The sequence below is a fragment of the Monodelphis domestica genome, chromosome 2 (genome assembly GCF_027887165.1).
Source record: "Monodelphis domestica isolate mMonDom1 chromosome 2, mMonDom1.pri, whole genome shotgun sequence".
In the NCBI taxonomy this organism is placed as follows: Eukaryota; Metazoa; Chordata; class Mammalia; order Didelphimorphia; family Didelphidae; genus Monodelphis; species Monodelphis domestica.
In genome coordinates this window covers 321094486-321114604 of record NC_077228.1, presented here as the reverse complement: position 1 = coordinate 321114604, position 20119 = coordinate 321094486, and the positions used below count along the sequence as shown (strand labels likewise).

General features: G+C 36.1%; 1 protein-coding gene across 2 annotated transcripts in view; it reads right to left on the bottom strand.

The window, feature by feature from the left end:
- The window catches only part of SMAP1 (small ArfGAP 1), a 273850-nt gene that overhangs the window by 72002 nt on the left and 181729 nt on the right, over nucleotides 1-20119 (bottom strand). The window contains exons 5-6 of one of the 2 annotated variants that reach the window (XM_001365363.4): nucleotides 10098-10172; nucleotides 5559-5639 (exon numbers count right to left, since the gene is read on the bottom strand). In XM_001365363.4, the coding sequence (XP_001365400.4) occupies nucleotides 5559-5639; nucleotides 10098-10172 (156 nt within the window). The remainder of the gene's footprint in view (nucleotides 1-5558; nucleotides 5640-10097; nucleotides 10173-20119) is intronic. The other variant, XM_001365428.4, reaches the window with a different exon arrangement.

Here is a 20119-nt window from a genome sequence, read left to right as displayed (position 1 = left end):
ATTCAACTGCTTATTGAACAGCTCCACCTAGATGATCTGCTAGTCTCTCAAACACAAGATGTCTAAAATCATTCTCATCAGCTTCCCTTCTAAACTGTCCTGCTGGTTTCCCTATTTCTGCTAAAGAAAACATCATATTAAAACATTTATGCATACTTTCAGTTGATATCATTATTCTCTCAATCACTTGAATTCAAAACATAGTTATCTTTGACTCCCTCCCTTTTCCCACACCACATCCAATTTATCCCCTAGAGCTGTCAAAATTCTCTCTGCAATGTATTACTTTCATTTTCAATGATACTAACCTAATTTAGATCTTTATTACCTCATATGCAGATTACTACAATAGTGTTGTAAATGAAGAGAGACAAATTCACTTTCTTGAAAGTGAGGATGAGAATGGAAGGTGAAAATGGTTTTTCTTCCTCTATTCTATTCTTTCTCCAATTCAGATGAACTCTAAAGCATAACTTTGATACTTTAACTACCTTGTTTGGAAACCTTCAGGTCTACCACCCTTCTAAGCAGAAGACTCCTACAACTATATCTGCAGTCTGGACTTCTCTTTCTGACAAGGAGAACCCTATTCTCAAGACATTTCTACTTAGATGTACCACTAAACACATCAAACTCAATGTAAATAAAAAATATTCTTTTTGTTTTTCACTTAAAGCTGCTCCTCCTACTAAATTTACTGTTTTTGTCTGAGTCACCAACATTCAGACAGTCTTCATGTTGATAACCTTAGGGGTATGTGTAGATAGAATCTGCTCCCCTCCCTGCAGCTCGTCTCACCTCACTGCATGGCTGGATGTCATGAGAACACTCTAAACAGAGGCCACGGGTGAAAAGCCCTAAGAATATGGCCTGGGAACTGAAGGCTGCAGGTCCAGGTTCAAGAGAAAGGATAAAGGTGAGGGGTGAGATACACCCACTCTCTCTATTCCCTTGGAGCCAGTGGGATGGGACCATGGCTGAGAGTCAGGCAGTGGTCAGTTAGGTTAGATTAGGCTTGAATTCTGCTTTCTCTGCTTTTGTGATTATTAATAAAACTCTATGAAAAATAAGAACCTCAAGTTATTGATATTAAACTTAAATTTCACATTTTTGGCAACCACTATGAAAAAAGAATTCTTAATTTTTTTTAAGAAAGCCTTTGAGTAAAGAATAGGGAGTAGGTAAATTTTACAAAGCCATGTTTCTCTCCTGCTGTTTCAGGGCACTCTCCTGGTGCCCCTCTGCTTGCTCCTGCCATTTTGTTTGTTTTCCGCTGGCTGCCCCACCCACCACTTTCCTTTGCAAAATTTAGCCTGGGGCTTCTAGCTGAAAAGGATAAGTCATGGCCTCAAGAGCACTGCTAAATTCCCCACATACACACAGGTTCCTGTGTGGAAGGGAGAGATCTAAATCCTATTTTCTCCTCTTAAACTGAAAGCAGCTGGATAGCCATTGCTCCCAGCAAACTGCTAATCCAGGTGTGTGTGTTTTCTTTTTTAGCAACAATTAGCCTATAAATCTCCTGACTACTTTCACCTGGGGGAGTTTGCTCCCCTCCAAATAGTGAAAAACTCTCTGTAACAACTATTGGAATTGGAGAAAAGTACTCTTGAATTCAGTGTCTGTATCCTGTCACATATATTGTATATGTTGATTGTTTGTTTAGTTCACATATTAATCTAATCTCATATATTCTGTTACATTATATCACTTTCTGTTACTATGTTTTGGCCATTAGCTATATGTGCTGTTACACTGTCTTTATTTGTACCTTCCCCTATGACTGGACTGGAGAAAATGCCATTGTAAAAGTCCATAAACAATTTGCACAAACCCTTTTCCATGGCAAAACCATAGGACCTTATGGATGCTGGGTTTGTCACCAGATCCATCAATGTCACATATTGTCTAAACAGCCTTTTGTTTCTTTTTGCCTTTGTTAATTGTCACATAGAAGATGATGGATGGACTCCATCAAACTTGTTATATACAACTTGTATACAACCTTTGGAGAATTTAAAGTCCAAAAACTTTAAATCAATTTTAAGGGCTCTTCAGAAATGATTTTTAGATATCTAGGATCACCACTACCTCTCACTGATCATTTGTCTGCCTTTGAGTTATTTGTAACAAAAGGTAAGGGTCCATTTAGTAGTTAAAGTGAAGTCCTATAGCACTATTGTATTTCTCACCTCTGAATTTTTAAAAATGTACTGGGTGAGACATAGATATGCTTTTTATGGCTGTTACATTCTCATCCAGGAGATGGGAAGGTATTGCTAGGGGGTGTGGTACCTCTTGATGGCTCTTGGGAGGGATCATTTCCCATGAAGCCTCGTGGCTTCTGGATGGTTTTTATATTTATAACTCTTCAGCTTACTCTACCCTTCCACCAGAATGATCTAGATTCTTGGTGACATTTTAGACCCAAAAGGTTTCCATCAGCAATACGGAGGTTCATACTTTTCTGGGCTCCTCTGGCAAATTTTGGAATTATGGCAGCAATAGACTTTGTTAAAAATACCTCAGCCAAGGTTGAAAGATTGGGTAGATCTGGAGAACTTGTGACAAGCATAAATGAGCTTCAGTGGCTATAGAGACTCATGTGAATCCTAATGATAGCAGGTTTGTTTGCTATTTTCATTTAATGGGCTCTTGTGATTTGAGGGATTTTGGTACTTCTTTGTGCATTGGCTGCCCTACCATTATTTTTGTAAAGCTCTCAGTAATGGTGAAAATCATTTTCACTCACACTGTGGATCATAGCCAAGTTAAAAAAAGGAAAAAGATATGTAACTGATTGTGAACTACATATTTTTTATTTTTAAAATTCTATTGTTTGTATTTGAGTTTTCTTTTTTCTCTCATTTTTTTGTACTTGAAGCACATGTTACCAGTATTAATTTTGTTGCTTTTTTTAAATTTTGCACTATAAGTTTACAATATCCATTAGTCCTAACATTAGTACATACCTAAAAGCTTTAGAGTATGGAAACCTGCCATTGATTTTTAAATATTATGGGACTTTGATTAATGATTGTGTCTGATTCCAGGAGAAGGGAGCACAAAAGAGCTATTATACAGTGCCAAAAAGCACAAGGTCAAGGAGACCAACCAATCCTGGTGGGATTGATGAGAATCAGTTCCAAGACAGAGGACTTGTTTTGAGGTTCACGGAATCGGCTGTTTCACAATGTCAGATGCAGGAATTCCCTGTGCCAGATTCAGACAAAGTACTTCATTTTGGTTACAATACTGGCTCCCTTATCCCTAAGAGTAAAAGTAAAATCAGACCAGCAAATCCTATTTCCCATCTACTATAAAATCTAGTTCTTTTTCTGTCTTGCATAAGGGTGGCAATTTTCTGCAGTCCTGGCTGCTGATTGGGTAAGTGCATCTTGCTGCAATGGTCTTACAGGCTTGTGGGACATAAATTACTTTATTAGACCTAATTCTAGGACCTTTTATAGGTTTATTCTTGCTTACTCAGAATTTTTATATACTTTTTGATTTTTTTCTTTTCTTCTTTTTTTTGGTTTTTGACTTCCTTTTAACAATTGATTCACATACCTCATAACTCAGCCATGTATCTCAGGGTGATCCCTGTATTTGTCAACACCCCCTCGGGGGGAATTGTATAATTGTCATAAAATTCTAGCTTTAAAAAAAAAATTCTTCTTTAGGAGTAATTTTAGAATAAGAAACTTGCTACCTCCCTGAATCCAGAAAGTTTGAAGAAGGCGTCATGGAGATGCCTGCAGAAATCTCACACTGTACCAAAAGATACAGAATGAAGTTTGGTATATAGTGAAATTGAATGATGGGGGGGTGGGGGGGACACACATTTATTTTGAATGTACAAGTTTATGTCAAAGGGGACTCCCCCCCGCCATTGGCTTTTTGTCAATGCACCTACCAATCATTGGTATTGCTCTCTTTCTTTTATTTTCTTCTTATCCCCAAATATTGTAATTTCCCTTTAGATAGCGCAATATTGTATGCACCACTAGTAAGAGATCTTTAGAGATGTAAACTGGTTATGTGAAAGGATTCATTGGGGAGATTAGGAATGTAAATTTGGGAGATTTCAACATGCCTGATTCCCCATGGAATCAAAGGGGGGGATTGTGTAGATAGAATCTGTTCCCCTCCCCCCAGGTCATCCCACTTCTCTGCATGGCTGGATGTCACCCAAACACTCCAAACAGAGGTATCAGGTGAAAAGCCCTAAGAATATGACCCAAGAACTGAAGGTTACAGGTCTGGGTTCAAGAGAAAAGATAAAGGTGTGGGATGAGACACACCTGCCCTCTATTCCCTTGGAGGGAGCCAGATGGGACCATGACTAAGAGTCAGGAGGCGGTCAGTTAGGTTAGATTAGGCTTGAACCCTGCTTTCTCTACTGTTTGTGATTATTAATAAAACTATCAAAAATAAGAACCTCAAGCTATTGATATTAAATTTATATTTTACAGGTATTACTGCCATATTCTTCTACACTACCTCTTATAATTAATCTATTCTCCGTTCCTATCAGATTCATATACAAAATATCTCTCTGATCCATCCTTAGTTTCCTAGTCTCATTCTCACCACTACAATATGACACTGCAGCATAATCTGAATAGGTTTTTCTGCTTCTTCTTTGTCCCCTTCCTAAATTGGTCTTTCATATCACAGACAGAATAATCTTTCAAGTTCATAAATAAGCTCATGTCATTCCACGATCTGAAAATCTTCTAAGATTTCTCATTCACAAATAAAGTTCAAATTTCTTTTCAAGGCAACAGAGAAACTCCACAATTCGGAACTCTCTGACTTTCAGCTTTCTTCCTATTAATCGTCTCCATATACTCTACATTTTATTCTACAGATAATCTGTCCCTTAAATATGCTCCCACTTACTTTACCTTATCCTGGGTCTTCCTTTGCCCTCTTGAGTTCATATCCATCATTTAAAGTTAATCTCAAATGTCTTCTCTTCCATGAAGCCTTTATTGATTTTCCAAAACATTAAAGTCCTCCATTTTCAGACTTCATATAGTACTTTGTTTTAAAACTCCTTAATGAATTTCTTATACAGTCATATATTGTAATCATATAAACCAGAGTATAAGTTATAGGATGGTTGAAACAGTCCCTTATCTTAGCTTTATATCTCTTCCACATCTTGAATGTACATCTTTATAAATGTTCAAAGAGTGAATAAAACTTCTTTATGGATCCTTTCCCAATCACCTCAGCATACATAAAGCATTATCTCTCTAAATTCACATAGCACTTTGTTTTTACCTCCTATATTATTTATTACCTATTGCCTTGGTTTTGTTTGGAAATCTTACCTTGTCTACAAGATTGCAAGCTCCTTTGGAATAAAGGCAATAGCTTATTTTTCTTATCTCTTCCATCTCTAGCCCACCATGACTACCTAACATAAAATCTTGAATAGGCACTGTGTAGACATGTGTAAATTTAATAACTATTTATATATTTAGACTATCAATTCTAAGTGCATAAGAATCCCTTATCCTCTTTTCTAAAAATAATAGTGTTTTTACCTTTTCAGATGAAATGGGTTTTGAAGGTTTTTCTGGCTCCTTTTCTTTTTTTTTCTCTTCCTTTTTTTTCTCCTTCTCTTTCTAAAAAAAGGGGGGGAAAGAGATTCTGATAGCAAATTATTCAAATAAAATACATGGTCAGAAATAGTCAGTTTCAGTTTGTTTTCCTTAACTGTATTTCTTTGTTACTAGAAAGATTCCAATAGGAAGTAGAGGTTGGAAGAGGTGCCAAGTCACAGGGAAGTGAGATGAAAGAAAAAAGCATAGATAATCTATCAATCCAAATAAGTGAATTATAAGTATTATTTTAACAATTCCATGCTTCTCACATTGAGAATTATGTCCTGAATCATTAGTGTCCATATAAATATTATTAGTTAAGAAAAGCAAATAGCCAATAGGTAATATGAAAAGAGCAGTAGTTTTGCAACTGAAATACCTTGGTTTGAATTCTACTTCTGCCAACAAACTAGTTATAAAATTTTGGTGAAATTACTTACCACCTTTGAGCTCCATTTTCCCCATCTGTAAAATATGGGTAATAATATCTGCAACACTTTTGTGTGAGTTGTTAGCAGGAAAGCGATTTGTAATTACATAGCAATATATAAATAAGCCATTATGATATACATGCTTTGATGATTCTCTAAATCAAAAAAGCAACAAAATACTTAAGCAAAAAATACTGTGTTTATGAAAGTATTTCTTTCTATTATTTGTTAAGTGGACATTCAAGCAATATACAGCAAAGAAACACATCTAGCAAAAAGGAAAAGAACAGTAAGCCAGGTTTATCTGTTTTACTTGGTAAACAACACCTTTTCTATAATTCCTTAAAACATCCTTAGGCTGAATTAGGCTAAGATAGGAAGGTAAAATATGAATTTAGCAAGAATGAAAGATATAAATATAGCACAGGAAAAAATTCACTATTTTGTGTTGGAAGAAATAAAACTATCTAAATGATACTTCAGAACAATATTCTTTCTAAAATGTACTATACACACAATATTCTATGGTTAAATGACAAATAAAACATGCACAGTTCTCTACTCTGTTCCAAAAGTTCCTCTGTAGGCCAGTTATTTGAAAGTTCCCAGTGTGAGCAATATTACAAATGATTCTTAGGTTTCTAGATTAACTCACAGGAATCTATATGACCCAAATGTTGCTCAATAATAGTACTAATGGAATAAGTCAAAATTCTGGCTTCAGAGATGAGGCAGTCTTCCAGAAATGGCCCTCCAGTTTGTTTGTTTTTTTTTAGCATACTATCAAGACATGCATGGTATGCATATCTCCCACTGTTTCTCTCTCTAGGCTCTCTCTGCAGCATGCAATACCTTTATGCGACTTTAAAACTCACAACTGAAGCAACCTAGGCCAACCTGTCCTGTCCTATATAATGTGTAATGTTCCAGAATTAAAGAATAAGAGAAAATAAAACAAATATTCTACTTGATGCCTTCAGGCTTATCAATGTTCTTCCTGAAAGAGGGGGACCAGCAACAAATATGATGCTTTAAAAGTGACTGGAAAAGGGTAGAGGATGGCTAAATGTTGCTCCAGTCCTATACCTGATGTCCCTCAATTCATGTTAAATGACAATTCCTTTTGCTTCTGGAGCCATTTATCAATAGGTATAGCCATATGCCTTCAGTAAGAACAGAAATGGAAATTGCAGTGTGGATTTCACTGGTATAATACAGGGAACTGCAGAGAGGAAAAAGCATTCCTCAGAGTGTTGTCTAGGGCAGAGATCAAATATGCAGCTTGTTGCCTGCAACATGGGTTGGGTTTAGATTAAAATATAACTTGGAAATATTTAACAACATAAATAAAAATATAATAGAACATAGGTACTACCAATATGTAGTTATTATGTCAGTATGTAGTCTGCACAGATCCTTACTTGAAGTTTAATGGCTTCCCTTTCTATGAGTTGACACCACTGACCTAGAGCACTGAGGTTAGGGTCTTCCTTAAACACATATAAATAATATATCAGAAATAACACTGGAAGATGAGTCTTCCTGGCTTCAAAGCTAGCTTTCTACCTCCATAATAATAATAATAGTAATAATAACAACAACAACAATACTTATCATTTATATAGTGCTTACTATGTGCCAGACACTATGCTAAGAAATTTACAATTACTAGCTCATTTGATCTTTACAACCACCCTGAGAACTAGGTGCTATTATTATCTGCACTTACAGATAAGGAAACTGACTCAAATAGAATTTAAGTGAGAGTCACATAGCTAGTAAGTATATGAGTATATGAGTATATGAGACTGGATTGCCCAATGCTGCCTCTCCTACAGTCCTCTGATTTACCAGGGCCAAAAGTAACATTAGATTTTCAGTTGATGACCTCAGGTTTGTCCGTTTTATTATACAGACTACTGTCTAGTCACAAATCCCCACTTTTGAACCAGACTTTTTTAACCCAAAAGTAACAATTTTTTATGTATCTCTATTAAATTGCATCTTATTCTGATTAGAACTGTTAAAAGATCTTTCTGAATCCTCATTTAGTCATTTTATTAACTACCCTTTCTTGGCTTTATTTCCTCTGCAGATTTACTGAGCAGTCAACCTACAAATTTCTCCAAATCATTAATAATATGTTAAACAATACCGGGGCCTGGCACAGATGGATGAGGATTTTCACTTCAGAGTTCTTCGAGACTGACATGAAACTATCAATAACCACTTTGCTGAGCCCACTATACATTGGATTTAAATTACAAATCCATAACATTATTTAGCCCATACCATTTCCATCTTTTTCTCAAAAAAGCCAGACTTTGGCCTATACTTTGCTAAAATAAAACTGCCTCTATAGTTTTACTTTATTGACCAATCAAAAAAACCTATTCAAAATAGAAATGATACTAATCTAATACCACCTGTCCTTGATGAAATCACACTATCACAATTACCATCTCCTTTTCTGGGTACGCGCTAGTCATTCATTTAACTATATGTATTCTAGAACTTCTCCAAGTCACAGAATTTTTGCAAGTAAAGTTTACTGGTCTATAATTTAAAGACTATTCTCTTCTTTTTGAAAATTCAGACACTTCCATTGCTTCAAGCCCATTGCACTTCTTTATTCCAAGATTTTATAAAAATTGTTGATGGTAAATAGTAGGAAAGGAGAAAATGGGAATTGAAGGAAAGAAAGAAGGAAGAAAAGGAGAGAGGGAGGAAGGAAGGAAAGAGGGAAGGGAAAGGACATGAAGACAGAATATGTATTAGAATAACAACGTTTTCACCAAATAAAGTTGACCCTCCCAAAACAAAGAGGTATTTTTTGGAATATCAGTCAGATAGTATAATAGTAAAATGAAAAATTCAAATAACATGGAGAAAATATTTCTTGAATAACCAAGTGAGAAGTACATGCCACATAGCCAGGTAGATTCTTGCTAACAATAGTCTTTTAACTTTTTTTCCTCCCCACAGTTTCTCTATTTTCTCTACTTTTCAATCCACAGATTTTTCAACAAAAACAGTGTATTGTTTTTTTCTTTCATATGGGTTCAGTAATAATAGGGAATCTACGGGTGGGAAATGACATGTTTTTGTAAAAAGGTTATTTTTCTACATTCTATACAACAATCAAAAGTATTTATTTAACACCACCTATTTCTAGCACTCCCAAAGGGTGCTGGGTAGTGTCCTAGGTGCTGGGGATATAACTACAATGAAGTATTTCCTACTCATCATTAGTTTTTATACTAATTTGTGTGTGTGTGTGTGTGTGTGTGTGTGTGTGTGTGTGTGTGTAAATACATATGCCAGTATTACCTGAATAGCTACTTCAAAGTATTTAACTTCAAAAAGATTATAGAAAATAAGTTGTAACTAATCTATCAAAATTTCTGGATTACTTCTGTATTACTAAAACTCTTTACAAAAAAGGAAAATATTTCTCATTCCATTCTATATTTTTAATACTTTTAACATTTAAATTCACATATTTTATATATACATTTGCATATTTTACTCCCATAATGTGAAATCTTATTTTACTCCCATTAATTAAAATCATATTTTACTCCCATTAATGCAAAATCTTAAATTTGAGCCAGTAGCACTTTCTTATTGATAAAGACATTTGAATATTTCCCTCCAATATTATAGCTATGAAATCCTGAAGAGAAAATTTGAAAATAGTTAATATACACAACTCACTAAAAACAGGTGAATTCAACAACAGTTACATGGAAATCACTAAAAATGAGAGAAAATAAGAATACAAAATAATAGATTTTTACAAGGAATGGATTAAAAAGGTAACTAGATTATTAAAAGTATGGATCTTTTGACTATAGGCTCACATGGAGATAGCCTAGAAAACAGATATATTTTGCACTGTAATTTTGAAAACTCAGAGAAATAAAATTAAATAGGTTTTTATCCTACCCAAATTATAGCACACAATAAGTTGGGGTCTGGGGGGGGGGGGGAACCACTTACAAGTAAGTGTTCTAAAATGCAATGTGCTTTTTACAAAATTAGATACCTCCAATTTGGTTTTCTCAGCAGCAGCTTGCAGAGGAGAGGATACCAAAGGCTGAAGAACATCAGAAGAGGAAATCTGTATAAAGCAGATGAAAAAGATAAGAAGGAAAGGAAAAAAGGTGATGAGAACTGACAGAGAAAGCAAAGAAATACAATTTCATGTATTTCTAAGAAACAGAAGCACTTACAGTCAAGTTAACAAAGGAAGAACAAAGCAACAAAGGAAAAAGCATAAAATTAGTCTTTCACATTTTCCTAGCAGCTTTTCTAAAAGTAACAGGATCTATCAAAGAAAAGTCTATGATTTATAATAAAATTCACTAGGATATAATTAAAAAGGTACTTGGATAAGATTATACTACAAATATGAGGAAAGTAATTAGGTTTCTTTCAGGGTTCTTTTTTAACCAACCCAACTGATAAAATATTAATGTACTGAAGTATGAAGACACGGTGTCCCATGTGGCAGGGGAGAAATAATTTTTGTTTTTATTCAAGGTGATGTTTTTAAGAATGAGAAGTAAAAAAAGATCTGAAATGGTAAAAGATTTAATTATAATTTTAATCAACTATTTAAAAGAACAGGAGGAAAAACATAGAAAAAGCGAGTTAATATAAAATAAAATCTGAGCGGTCGAGAGCCAGACGTATTATAAAGCAATTTATATACCTCCTTCCCTGAGATCAGCATGTACAACCACTATTTCCAGAGCCATACTCATTGAATTACCCAAAGGCATTACAAGACAGTTATATACGCAACAGAGGCAATTTACGCATGAAAATGGGTTTCATCTAAAAGCATTTTCACACATCTTCCCACCCAATTTCTACATGCGTAGTTGATCACTTTAATGGAAGCATTATCTTCCTGCTCTCTTTACTGCCAAAATGTAACTGAAATACGTTTACAAAATGTGTAGTAGATCTTCAGAGCCATAAAACTGACATCTCTATGCTGCCCTATCATATCAATAGTGCCTACAAGGAATTTTTAAAAATAAATGGTGCTATTACAGATAGGTCATTATGTAGTGTCAAAATAACATTACTTAAATGACAAGTACTCAGCCAATTCTCCTGTTATTATGTTAGCTTTGGCGTTAATTCTGAAACCATAGCTAACTAAAGACAATAGATTTTAGAAGGTCTTTTTATTCCCTGTAGATTATTACATACTTGTATAAGAACAAGTCTTAATGGCCTTGTTTTGATCATCTAAACTGGTTATGAGATGTCTACTAGAAGAAATTATGTTTAGGAAAAACACAAAACGAAAAATTCTAGACTTTGCACAGAAAATCAAGTTATGTTTGAAACCATAACTTCAACTGAGGGGTTTATCCTAACCAGGATTTCACTCTTACCATTTCACATACAAAGCATATTATGGTTAGAAGGATATGTAATGAGATCATCTCAGATATGAGTTTTGTTTTTGTTTTAAGTCTCCAATAGCTATGGCATATACATGGCAAGAGGTAGCACTGAAAAGTAAAAAGAAAGAATTACAACAGCTCTGAATGCAATTCTGTCCCTGACAATTAACTCCCAGTATGTTACTATAGGGTTCCTTTTCTATAAAATGGGAATAAGACTACTCCAGTTAAAAATAAGTGAAATGTTTCATAATGTTTCTGCAATCCAAAAATTATAAAATATCATCTGTTATTTTTGTATTATTGATTTAAAAAAAACTAATCTAGAAAATGAGTAGAACTTCCATAGTGGACAGAGAAAGGAAAACATAGAAGTCTACCAATCAACAAAAATAATATGAATCACACAAAAACAAACTAGTTTCATTTTAGTGGGGCTTTATTTTGTTCTTAATTGCAAAATAAAGAAAATATAAAATGTTCCATTCCATGGTTTTTCAGTTTTAAAACAAACTAAAACTTACTTGATAAATCTAAGTAACAAAACAAAAGGTACTTTAGTTTTGCATTATGTGCTGTTAAAAAATATATACAAAGGAAAGACAGAAGAGGAGATATAGTAAATTACAGGGAAATAGTGAAATAAGAGAAAACAATCTATGAGGACTGAAGGGGTGAAAAGGGAAAGATGAGGAGAGAACTTCAGAAAGCAGGTCAGAATTATCAGTTACTCCTATTTTTAAAAAAGTATATGAGAACTGCAGCAGTTCTGAAACTTCTTTTGCAGTATGAAATTTCTTAACTTTTAAATTTATATTCAAGCCTTTAAATAGACTTTTGACTTTAAAAAAAAAAAGTTGTATCAACTTCTTGTTTTTAAATCATCTAGATTTCCCTCTTTCTGTTTTTCCTTCCAGAGAGACTTCCCTTATAACCAATAACTTAAATAACTTTGTATAGTTAGAAAAATTTGGACTCCACCTCCCAGAATTCTTTTCTTGTTCCAAGAATCCTTTTTTTGCATTTGTTAGTTTGTTACATTTGTATGAGTTTGGGGGACTCCATCTCTCTCTTCCCCCATGACCCCCACACACACATGAGGCTGAGTGAGCTCTCTCTGTTTCTCTAGTCTCTTTGCTTCAGGCTATTATTATTAAATTTTATTAAATATAATACTTGAAGTATTAGATATTAATTTTTTAAGTCTACATTTGGCCCCTCAGGAAGGGACCCAAATTCTCAGTTTTCTCTACTCAAACCCCTTAGTGAAGTTGCTAGGCTTTTCTCAATTACTGAGAGCCCTGTTTTTTCTGCCCAACTGGCTTCAGCTCACTCCTCCCCCACTGCTTCCAGCCACTGCCTTGCTGGCTCTGCCCAATTGGCTATTCAGGCTCCTGCCACCCCCAACATCCCTGCCGTTTCTGCCACTGCAACAGCTGTCCCTGCTTCTGCCCCTTCTCTGTCACTGTCTACTGGTAAGTTCTATACCCCAGGCCAAGGTGGAGGGGGAGTCCTTTTCCTTGCCAGGCAGCTGGTAGCCTCCTAACCACTGCCAGGCTCTTTGCCCAGCCTGTCCTAGCTCCATCCCTGCTTTTCCCCAACCTTTCTTATACCCATCTCTCCTCTGGGGTAGATTTGCTTTTGGAACAAACTTAAACCAAAAGCCCTCCCTGTTTTGGAGACATATCCTCCATTTTGGTTTTTGGAACACACCCCCAACCCTAACCACACCCCTTATTCCCACCCCTCCTAATCAGGAGCCTGACCCTTCCCTGTTGTAGTGCTATCTTTTGGCTACTTGAGGTCAGTGTTGAGCACTCAATTTTTTCCCCTTTTCCTGCTGAGCTTCAGTGACAGTTTTCTACCACCAGAGGGCAGCAACAATAAATAAATAAATAAATAAATAAATAAATAAATAAATAATTGTGAAAAAGATTTTTGCAAATAAAAATCCAATGGAATCATAATAAAATTAAATTAAATACCCCTCCCCTTACCCTATCCTGAATACTAATATTAAAATAACAACAATAAAAATAAATAAAAGTAAAACATTTTTTAAAATTAAAATTACATTTAAAAAATTATCTCCTTTTCCACTTTCCTTTTATCTAACCTTTTAATTAGAATGCTAAGCAGCATGAATGTTACTCTGCAAGAAAGCCTTCTAGCTTCTGCACAGGACTCTTAAGGTTTCGGATTGATTCCTTCTCCTTATGTTCCTAAAAAAATTTCTTTTCCTGAACCTAAATGTTAAGACAAAAAAAGGTTCCATACAGAAAATTAAAGCTGAAATGAAGGACAACATGTAAATTCAATTGGACAATTTCAAATACTTTTTACATGGTCCAATGGCAAATGAGGATCCCTACCAACACGTCTGACTTTTGCAAGTCTTTCTGAAATACTAAGAAAGGAAAAACCTATTTCTCCCAAAATGGAGACAGAATTGTACTACAGGTGTAGAACCTCCTCTCACATACTTTGTACCACCTCTCGTGTTCTGCAACTCCTGGCTAACCTTACCTCCCCTGATCCTTCTCCCAATGCCCCATCTTTTCCTTTCCCTTATCCAACCCCACAACCAATCCAAGCCCCAAGGAAATCTTGTCCTCTTACCATACATGTTCCTACCCATGCTCCCTCAGTATCCCTACAGTCAACTTCTAAGAAACCACCACCATTGACCGATTCCTATGAAGGCCTTTTCCCCTTAAGGAAACTATCCACAATAGGACGCAAAGGGGATGTGGTAAAACTAAGACAACATACACCTTTCACATCCCAAGATATTAACGAATTGAAATGTAATGTTCCTAGTTATGAAGAAGAACCAATTGTTGTAATGAAAAAGATGGATGACATTTTTTTCAAAATAATCTGTCCTATAAAGATATTGAAAATTTGCTCCGGGATTTCTAATGGGATGTGAGAAAAATATGAATATCTTTCAACTTAATAAAGTCTAGGGGCTCAATTCAGCACACTGGCCATCTCAAGATCCTGAATGAGATTATAACAACCCCAAGGACATTTTGAAATTATATTGTTGTAGGGAGGCCATTCTAACAACAAGGCAAGAATACTCTGAAAGACTGGATGCATGGACCAAATTTGAAAGTCTTAAACAATCCAATGATGAGACACCATCCAAATACATGGATAGGTTCATTGAGCTTGGGGGTCAGTACCTAGACTTTAATCTTTCTAAAGAAAGGGATATTAGGCAAATAAGGCAACACTTTGTCCAAAACTCTTGAAAAGTGTTCTGGGATTAATTTAAAATGCATTGCCCAAGGTAGTCTGAGATGGATCTTGACGATGTGAGTCGAACTTCTATTAAGTCTCTAATGGCCATAAAGAAAAACAAGAGTAGACTAATGATTTCATGGAAACAATTCAGAAGGAACTAAAATCTTTAAGTGATAGGATTTATAAACAAGACAAAGGGCATGATACTCAACCAATGGCACTTTCCCCTCTCCAAGAATCTAACTTATTTGTCCCTTACCTGCTACTTCTGTGGGAAGGGCCACATAATGATGAATTAACTGTAAGAATTTGTTGAAGGCAATGAGAAACTATCTACTGGAGTAATTATTATTGAAACAATTATAGAAATATTTACAATAATGATTTCTGTAATCTCAACTTTAGGACTGATAACAATTCTAGGAATATGAATCAGGCAAATGATAACTTATACCAAATGATCCCACAAAAATATATCTTGAGTGGAGCCCATCCCTGAATCACCCTGGGTGCTACTGCCCCTCAGGGGGCAGCCCAAGAAACTACCGAAATATTATAAAGGTGTATGGAGGGAGGAGGGGTCCAGGAATCAGAGGACACAACCTTTGATTTTCCAGACCTGGACTTATTACTAACTGTTGTCCCTATTCACTGCCCCCCTCCCCCATACTGATGAGCCCCACATAACATTAAAGGTCGGTAATACCTATTATGATTGTCTTTTCTTGGACACTGAAGCTTCCAGGTCTCTATGGAAGTGTACACCTGATTCAGATTATAATAACATTAGCTCAAAAAATGTAGTGGGGGTACCAGGGACACCCCTGATGGTTCCAAAGATTTTCCCTAGAATGGTGACTGTAGATCCCTGGAAGTAGAGCATTCTTTCATATTGATGCCTGGCTCCCTTAAACTTTTCAGACCCTCATGAGATCAAGGAGTCTCCCACTTTTGAGATCCCAACTGATCTACCTAAGTCTCTCTGAGCCACATCATCTTCTGATATTGGCCTACTTAAATCAGCTGTCCCTGTCCAAAATAAAACAAAATCTACCCCACCTTCTTCCATTCCTTAGTACCCTGTCTTGAAGGAAGCAATTGAGGGCATTACCCCTGTAATAAATTTGCTAATTAACCAAGGCATCATAATTTCCTGTAAATCTGAATACAATATGTCCATCCTGCCTGTTAAAAAGACAAAATTGGGACCTGACGGCAAGCCTCTCTATCAATTCATCCAGGATTTGAGGGTTGTGAACAATCACTTTATGAAGAGACACCCTGTAGTTTCTAACATAAACATTTCTTCTATTCCTAGCAGAGCTACATACTTTACCATTGTAGACTTGTGCTCAGTTTTCTCTTCTATACCTATACATGAGGATTTCAGGCATAGCATTGCTTTTACCTGGAAAGGTTCTCAGTGGACCTGTGCCTATTTGCCTCAAGGGTTCGTGGACAGCTCTACTTTGTTTATGTAATTCTTAACTGCTGTTACAGATGCCATTAAATTTAAATACAACATTTAATTCAATATATGAATGATTTGCTGTTCGCTAAACCAAATGCTGAAGCATGCCAAGAGGATAACAAGCATCTCCTTTTGGAGATATATAAGAGAGACAACAAGGTCTCCAAAAACAAAGTTCACTGGTGTCTCCCCATTCTATTTCTCCTAAGTGTATTGAAAATATCCAAACATTAAGCACTCCTACCACTAAAAAGTAATTGAGGGAGATTCTTGGAACAAAGGGATTTTGTTGGCAGTGGATCCCTTGTTATGGGGAAATCACTAAGTCCCTTGTATCACTCATAAAAAACTCAGTCCCTAAACCACTTAAATTGGAAACACTCTTTCAAATTTAAAACAGGCTATCCTGTCTGCCCCTGCTCTAGGCATCCCAAATCATGATAAGGCATTTTTACCTTATATGTCCATGAACTGTATCATTGCAAAGTATAAAAGGGTCACAATTTGCAGACTCCCTTTACTCATTTGGCAAATGTCACACCATCAGCACGCTATGGCATCTGTGTAGATTCTTAGCATCAGCTGGAAAATGTATTGCCAACACAGACCTTATTGCTGAACTCCTTTCTGTCCTCCAGTTCCCCAAAGTCATAGCTGTCCTTCACTATTCTGCAAACACATGTGGCACTGACCCTATCTCTAAGGGAAATGACTAAGCAGATACTGCTGTAAAGCTAGAGGCCATACAAGGTCCTGAATTAATTTTAATATTAACAACCATTAATAACTTAAATTTATTACCTTCCTATAATGAAAGGGAAGTGGAAAAATAAAAGAAAAATTTTTAAGCAAAACAGATTAATGGAGTATGGGTACCATCGGACAACAAACCCTTGGTCCCAAGAACTTTCTATAACTACGTTTGTCACTTCATCCATAAACATGCTCATTTCAGCACCAAGGGCATTATAGACTCTGTTAAAAGAGTATGGATAGTGTGAGATTTAAAATGGTTGAGGTCTTAAACTGTAGTGATTAAAATAGTGGAAGATATATATTGTGATAGATATAAGAGAGGGTGAGTAAATTTGACCGCAGAAAATATGTTTCACTACAGTGTCTTGGTTTTAAATCAAATATAAGGTGGTTGCCAGGGAAATATTCCCAATTATTCAAATACCCAAGTCAACTGGGTTTTATAGAGATTTTTAATTAATAATATAATGAGGAATTAGAGAAAGAGTAGGAAAGGAATAATTATGAAGGGCCTCAAGCCAGTATGGCCTAGACCTGAGTCTTAAGAGAGAGAATCAGTCAGTCCGTTTTTTAACACTCACCACAAGGTCTGCCTAAACAAGGATTCTAGTGACACCAGGCCAGCTCCATCTCAGCTGACTTCACCAGAGAGCCTTCCAGCCAGAGACTGTTTCAAAGGGCCTCTCTCCAGAGCCTCCAGAGGGACAGAGTCTCCTTAGAGGAGCTCCAGCGAGACCTCCTTAGAGATTGTCCTCCAAGAGCTTCCCTTCTCCAGAGCCTCTCTCAAGAGATTCTTCCCAAGCAATCCTCATCAGAGATCCTCCAAAAGGATTTCTCCAAAAGGATATCCCCTCAAGAGATTCTGCTTTTTCTTATATAGGGTTTTTTCTCCCATGTCACCTCCCCTAAGTCCCTACATCTACCAATCACTGTAGATGCTTTCCAAAGGACTGCCCATCTAAATTCCTGCTAAGTCGACAAATCTCCTCAGTAAGTCTGAATCAGAAAAAATGCTGCTGTGTCGACCAATCTCTTCAGTAAATCTGAACGAGAGAAAACACAGCTGAGTCAACTAATCTCATCAAGAGAAAACTTGCCCGACTCTTTTAGGTACCTAGCATCCCATTGTATCAATTCTAAAAACAGGCCTGGCTCAAAGAACTCCTTGCCTTATTATAAGCATGGGTCCAAGTACTTTCATTGTTTAGCAAGGAGTTTTTTTCCCCTAAAGCAGTCTTAAGTACGGTTGGAGTAGAGGTCCTCCCATTTCTGATCCTGGCGAGTTCTCACATCAAAATGGGGAATGTTTCTCAGTAGGGAATTTTTTCCAATTAAGAATTCCCTGATGGGGAAATTTTTAACATTCACAAGTCTGAGAGATTTCAAGGTTTACAATAGGGCACAGAGGAGTAGCTCAGTGGATTAAGAGCCAGGCCTAGAGATGAAAGGTCCTAGGTTCAAATCTGGCCTCAGACACTTCCCAGCTATGTGACCCTGGGCAAATCACTTGACTCCCATTGCCTAACCCTTACCACTCTTCTGCCATGGAGCCAATACATAGTATTGACTCCAAGACAGAAGGTAAGGGTTTAAAAAAAAAAAAGAGTATGGATACCACCTGGAATAACTACAATTGCCTCCAAAGTATGTACACCTTGTCCTACCTGCCAGGCCTTTAATCAGCATGCCTTTCGTGGAAAAGCCTTTGGTGGACATCCTCTTGCTTACACACTGTTTCAGCATTTACAAATTGATTTTTATCTCTATGCAAAAAGCTGGAGAGTATAAATTTTGTCTGATCATAATTGATCAGATGACAAGGTGACCTGAAAAGTTTTCAACTGCTCACGACACAGTGGCTTTTGTTGCCAAAGACCTTTTGAAAGAAATTATTCCTCTTTTTGGCCTGCCAGCATGTATTGATTCAGGCAAAGGAATTCATTTTCCTGATTCAGTCTTACTGCATTATTCATGTTTGGGGATAACTCCTAAATTTCATATACCATATCATCCCCAGAGCTCCAGCAAAGTTGAAAGAATGAATAAAGAACTTAAAACTATGATTGGAAAATTGTGCATGGAGTCATTTGATATGGCCAAAAATTCTACCTCTGGCCCTGTTTCATCTCAGAAGCAGACCCAGAGGTGATTTATACATCTCACCATTTGAGATGCTATTTGGATGTCCACCTATTCAGGTACAACCATTTGCCCCTGCTTATATGTCATTGTTAGGAGGGGATGCAAACATTGCTACAGATATCATACAATTACAAACTAAATTGCAAGAACTCCATGACATTGGAAGCTGGTGTTCAAGCCGGCCCCATAAACTTCTCGCTTTATGATTTAAACCAAGGTGATAGTCTGTAGATAAAGAATTTCAAACACACTGGGTCGACTGGACCTGTTGACGACAGACCATTTAAGGTCCTATTGATTACATCACCAGCTATTAAGATTGTGCAGAGGGACTCATGGATTCACTGTAGCCATATAAAATAAATACCTTCTGTTGATAATGAATAATTGCCTGGACTGATTGTATTTGACTACTGATTATGATAAGACTTCCCTATTGCTTGATCTGTACTATTTTGTTACACTTTTTTGGCTGATCCTTGTACTTGAATAAATTACCCTTGTAGGAAAACACATATACTACCTCAAAAAAGAAAATCTGTATTAGTGATCTATATTGACCTGATGTGCCTTTTGTTACATTTTGTACCTTTTATTTATTTTTATTTTCTTGAATGTATTATTGCTTTATCTACCTCATTTGCACTCACACTGAGAATCATGGCAAGTTAAAGAGGAAATGAATCTTATTTTTTCAAAAGTAGTCTCTATACTTTACCTCTGTGATTATAAAATATACACATTTTTAACGTTTTTTGTTTTTCTTCCTACATATGCCAGACAGTATTTGATTTTCTCATTTTTGCATTTGAAGCACACGTCACCAGAATTGAGATTTTTTTAAACTGTTTTGATTTTTGCAATAGAATAAGCTAAGATATTGCCTAGCATATAAATGGATACCCAAAAAGCTTTTGACTATGGCAACCTGCCACTAGTTATTTAAATATTATGAGACTTTTACTCAATAAATGTCTAATCTAAGGAGAAACAGACCACAAAGGATCTCAGAGGTTGACCTGC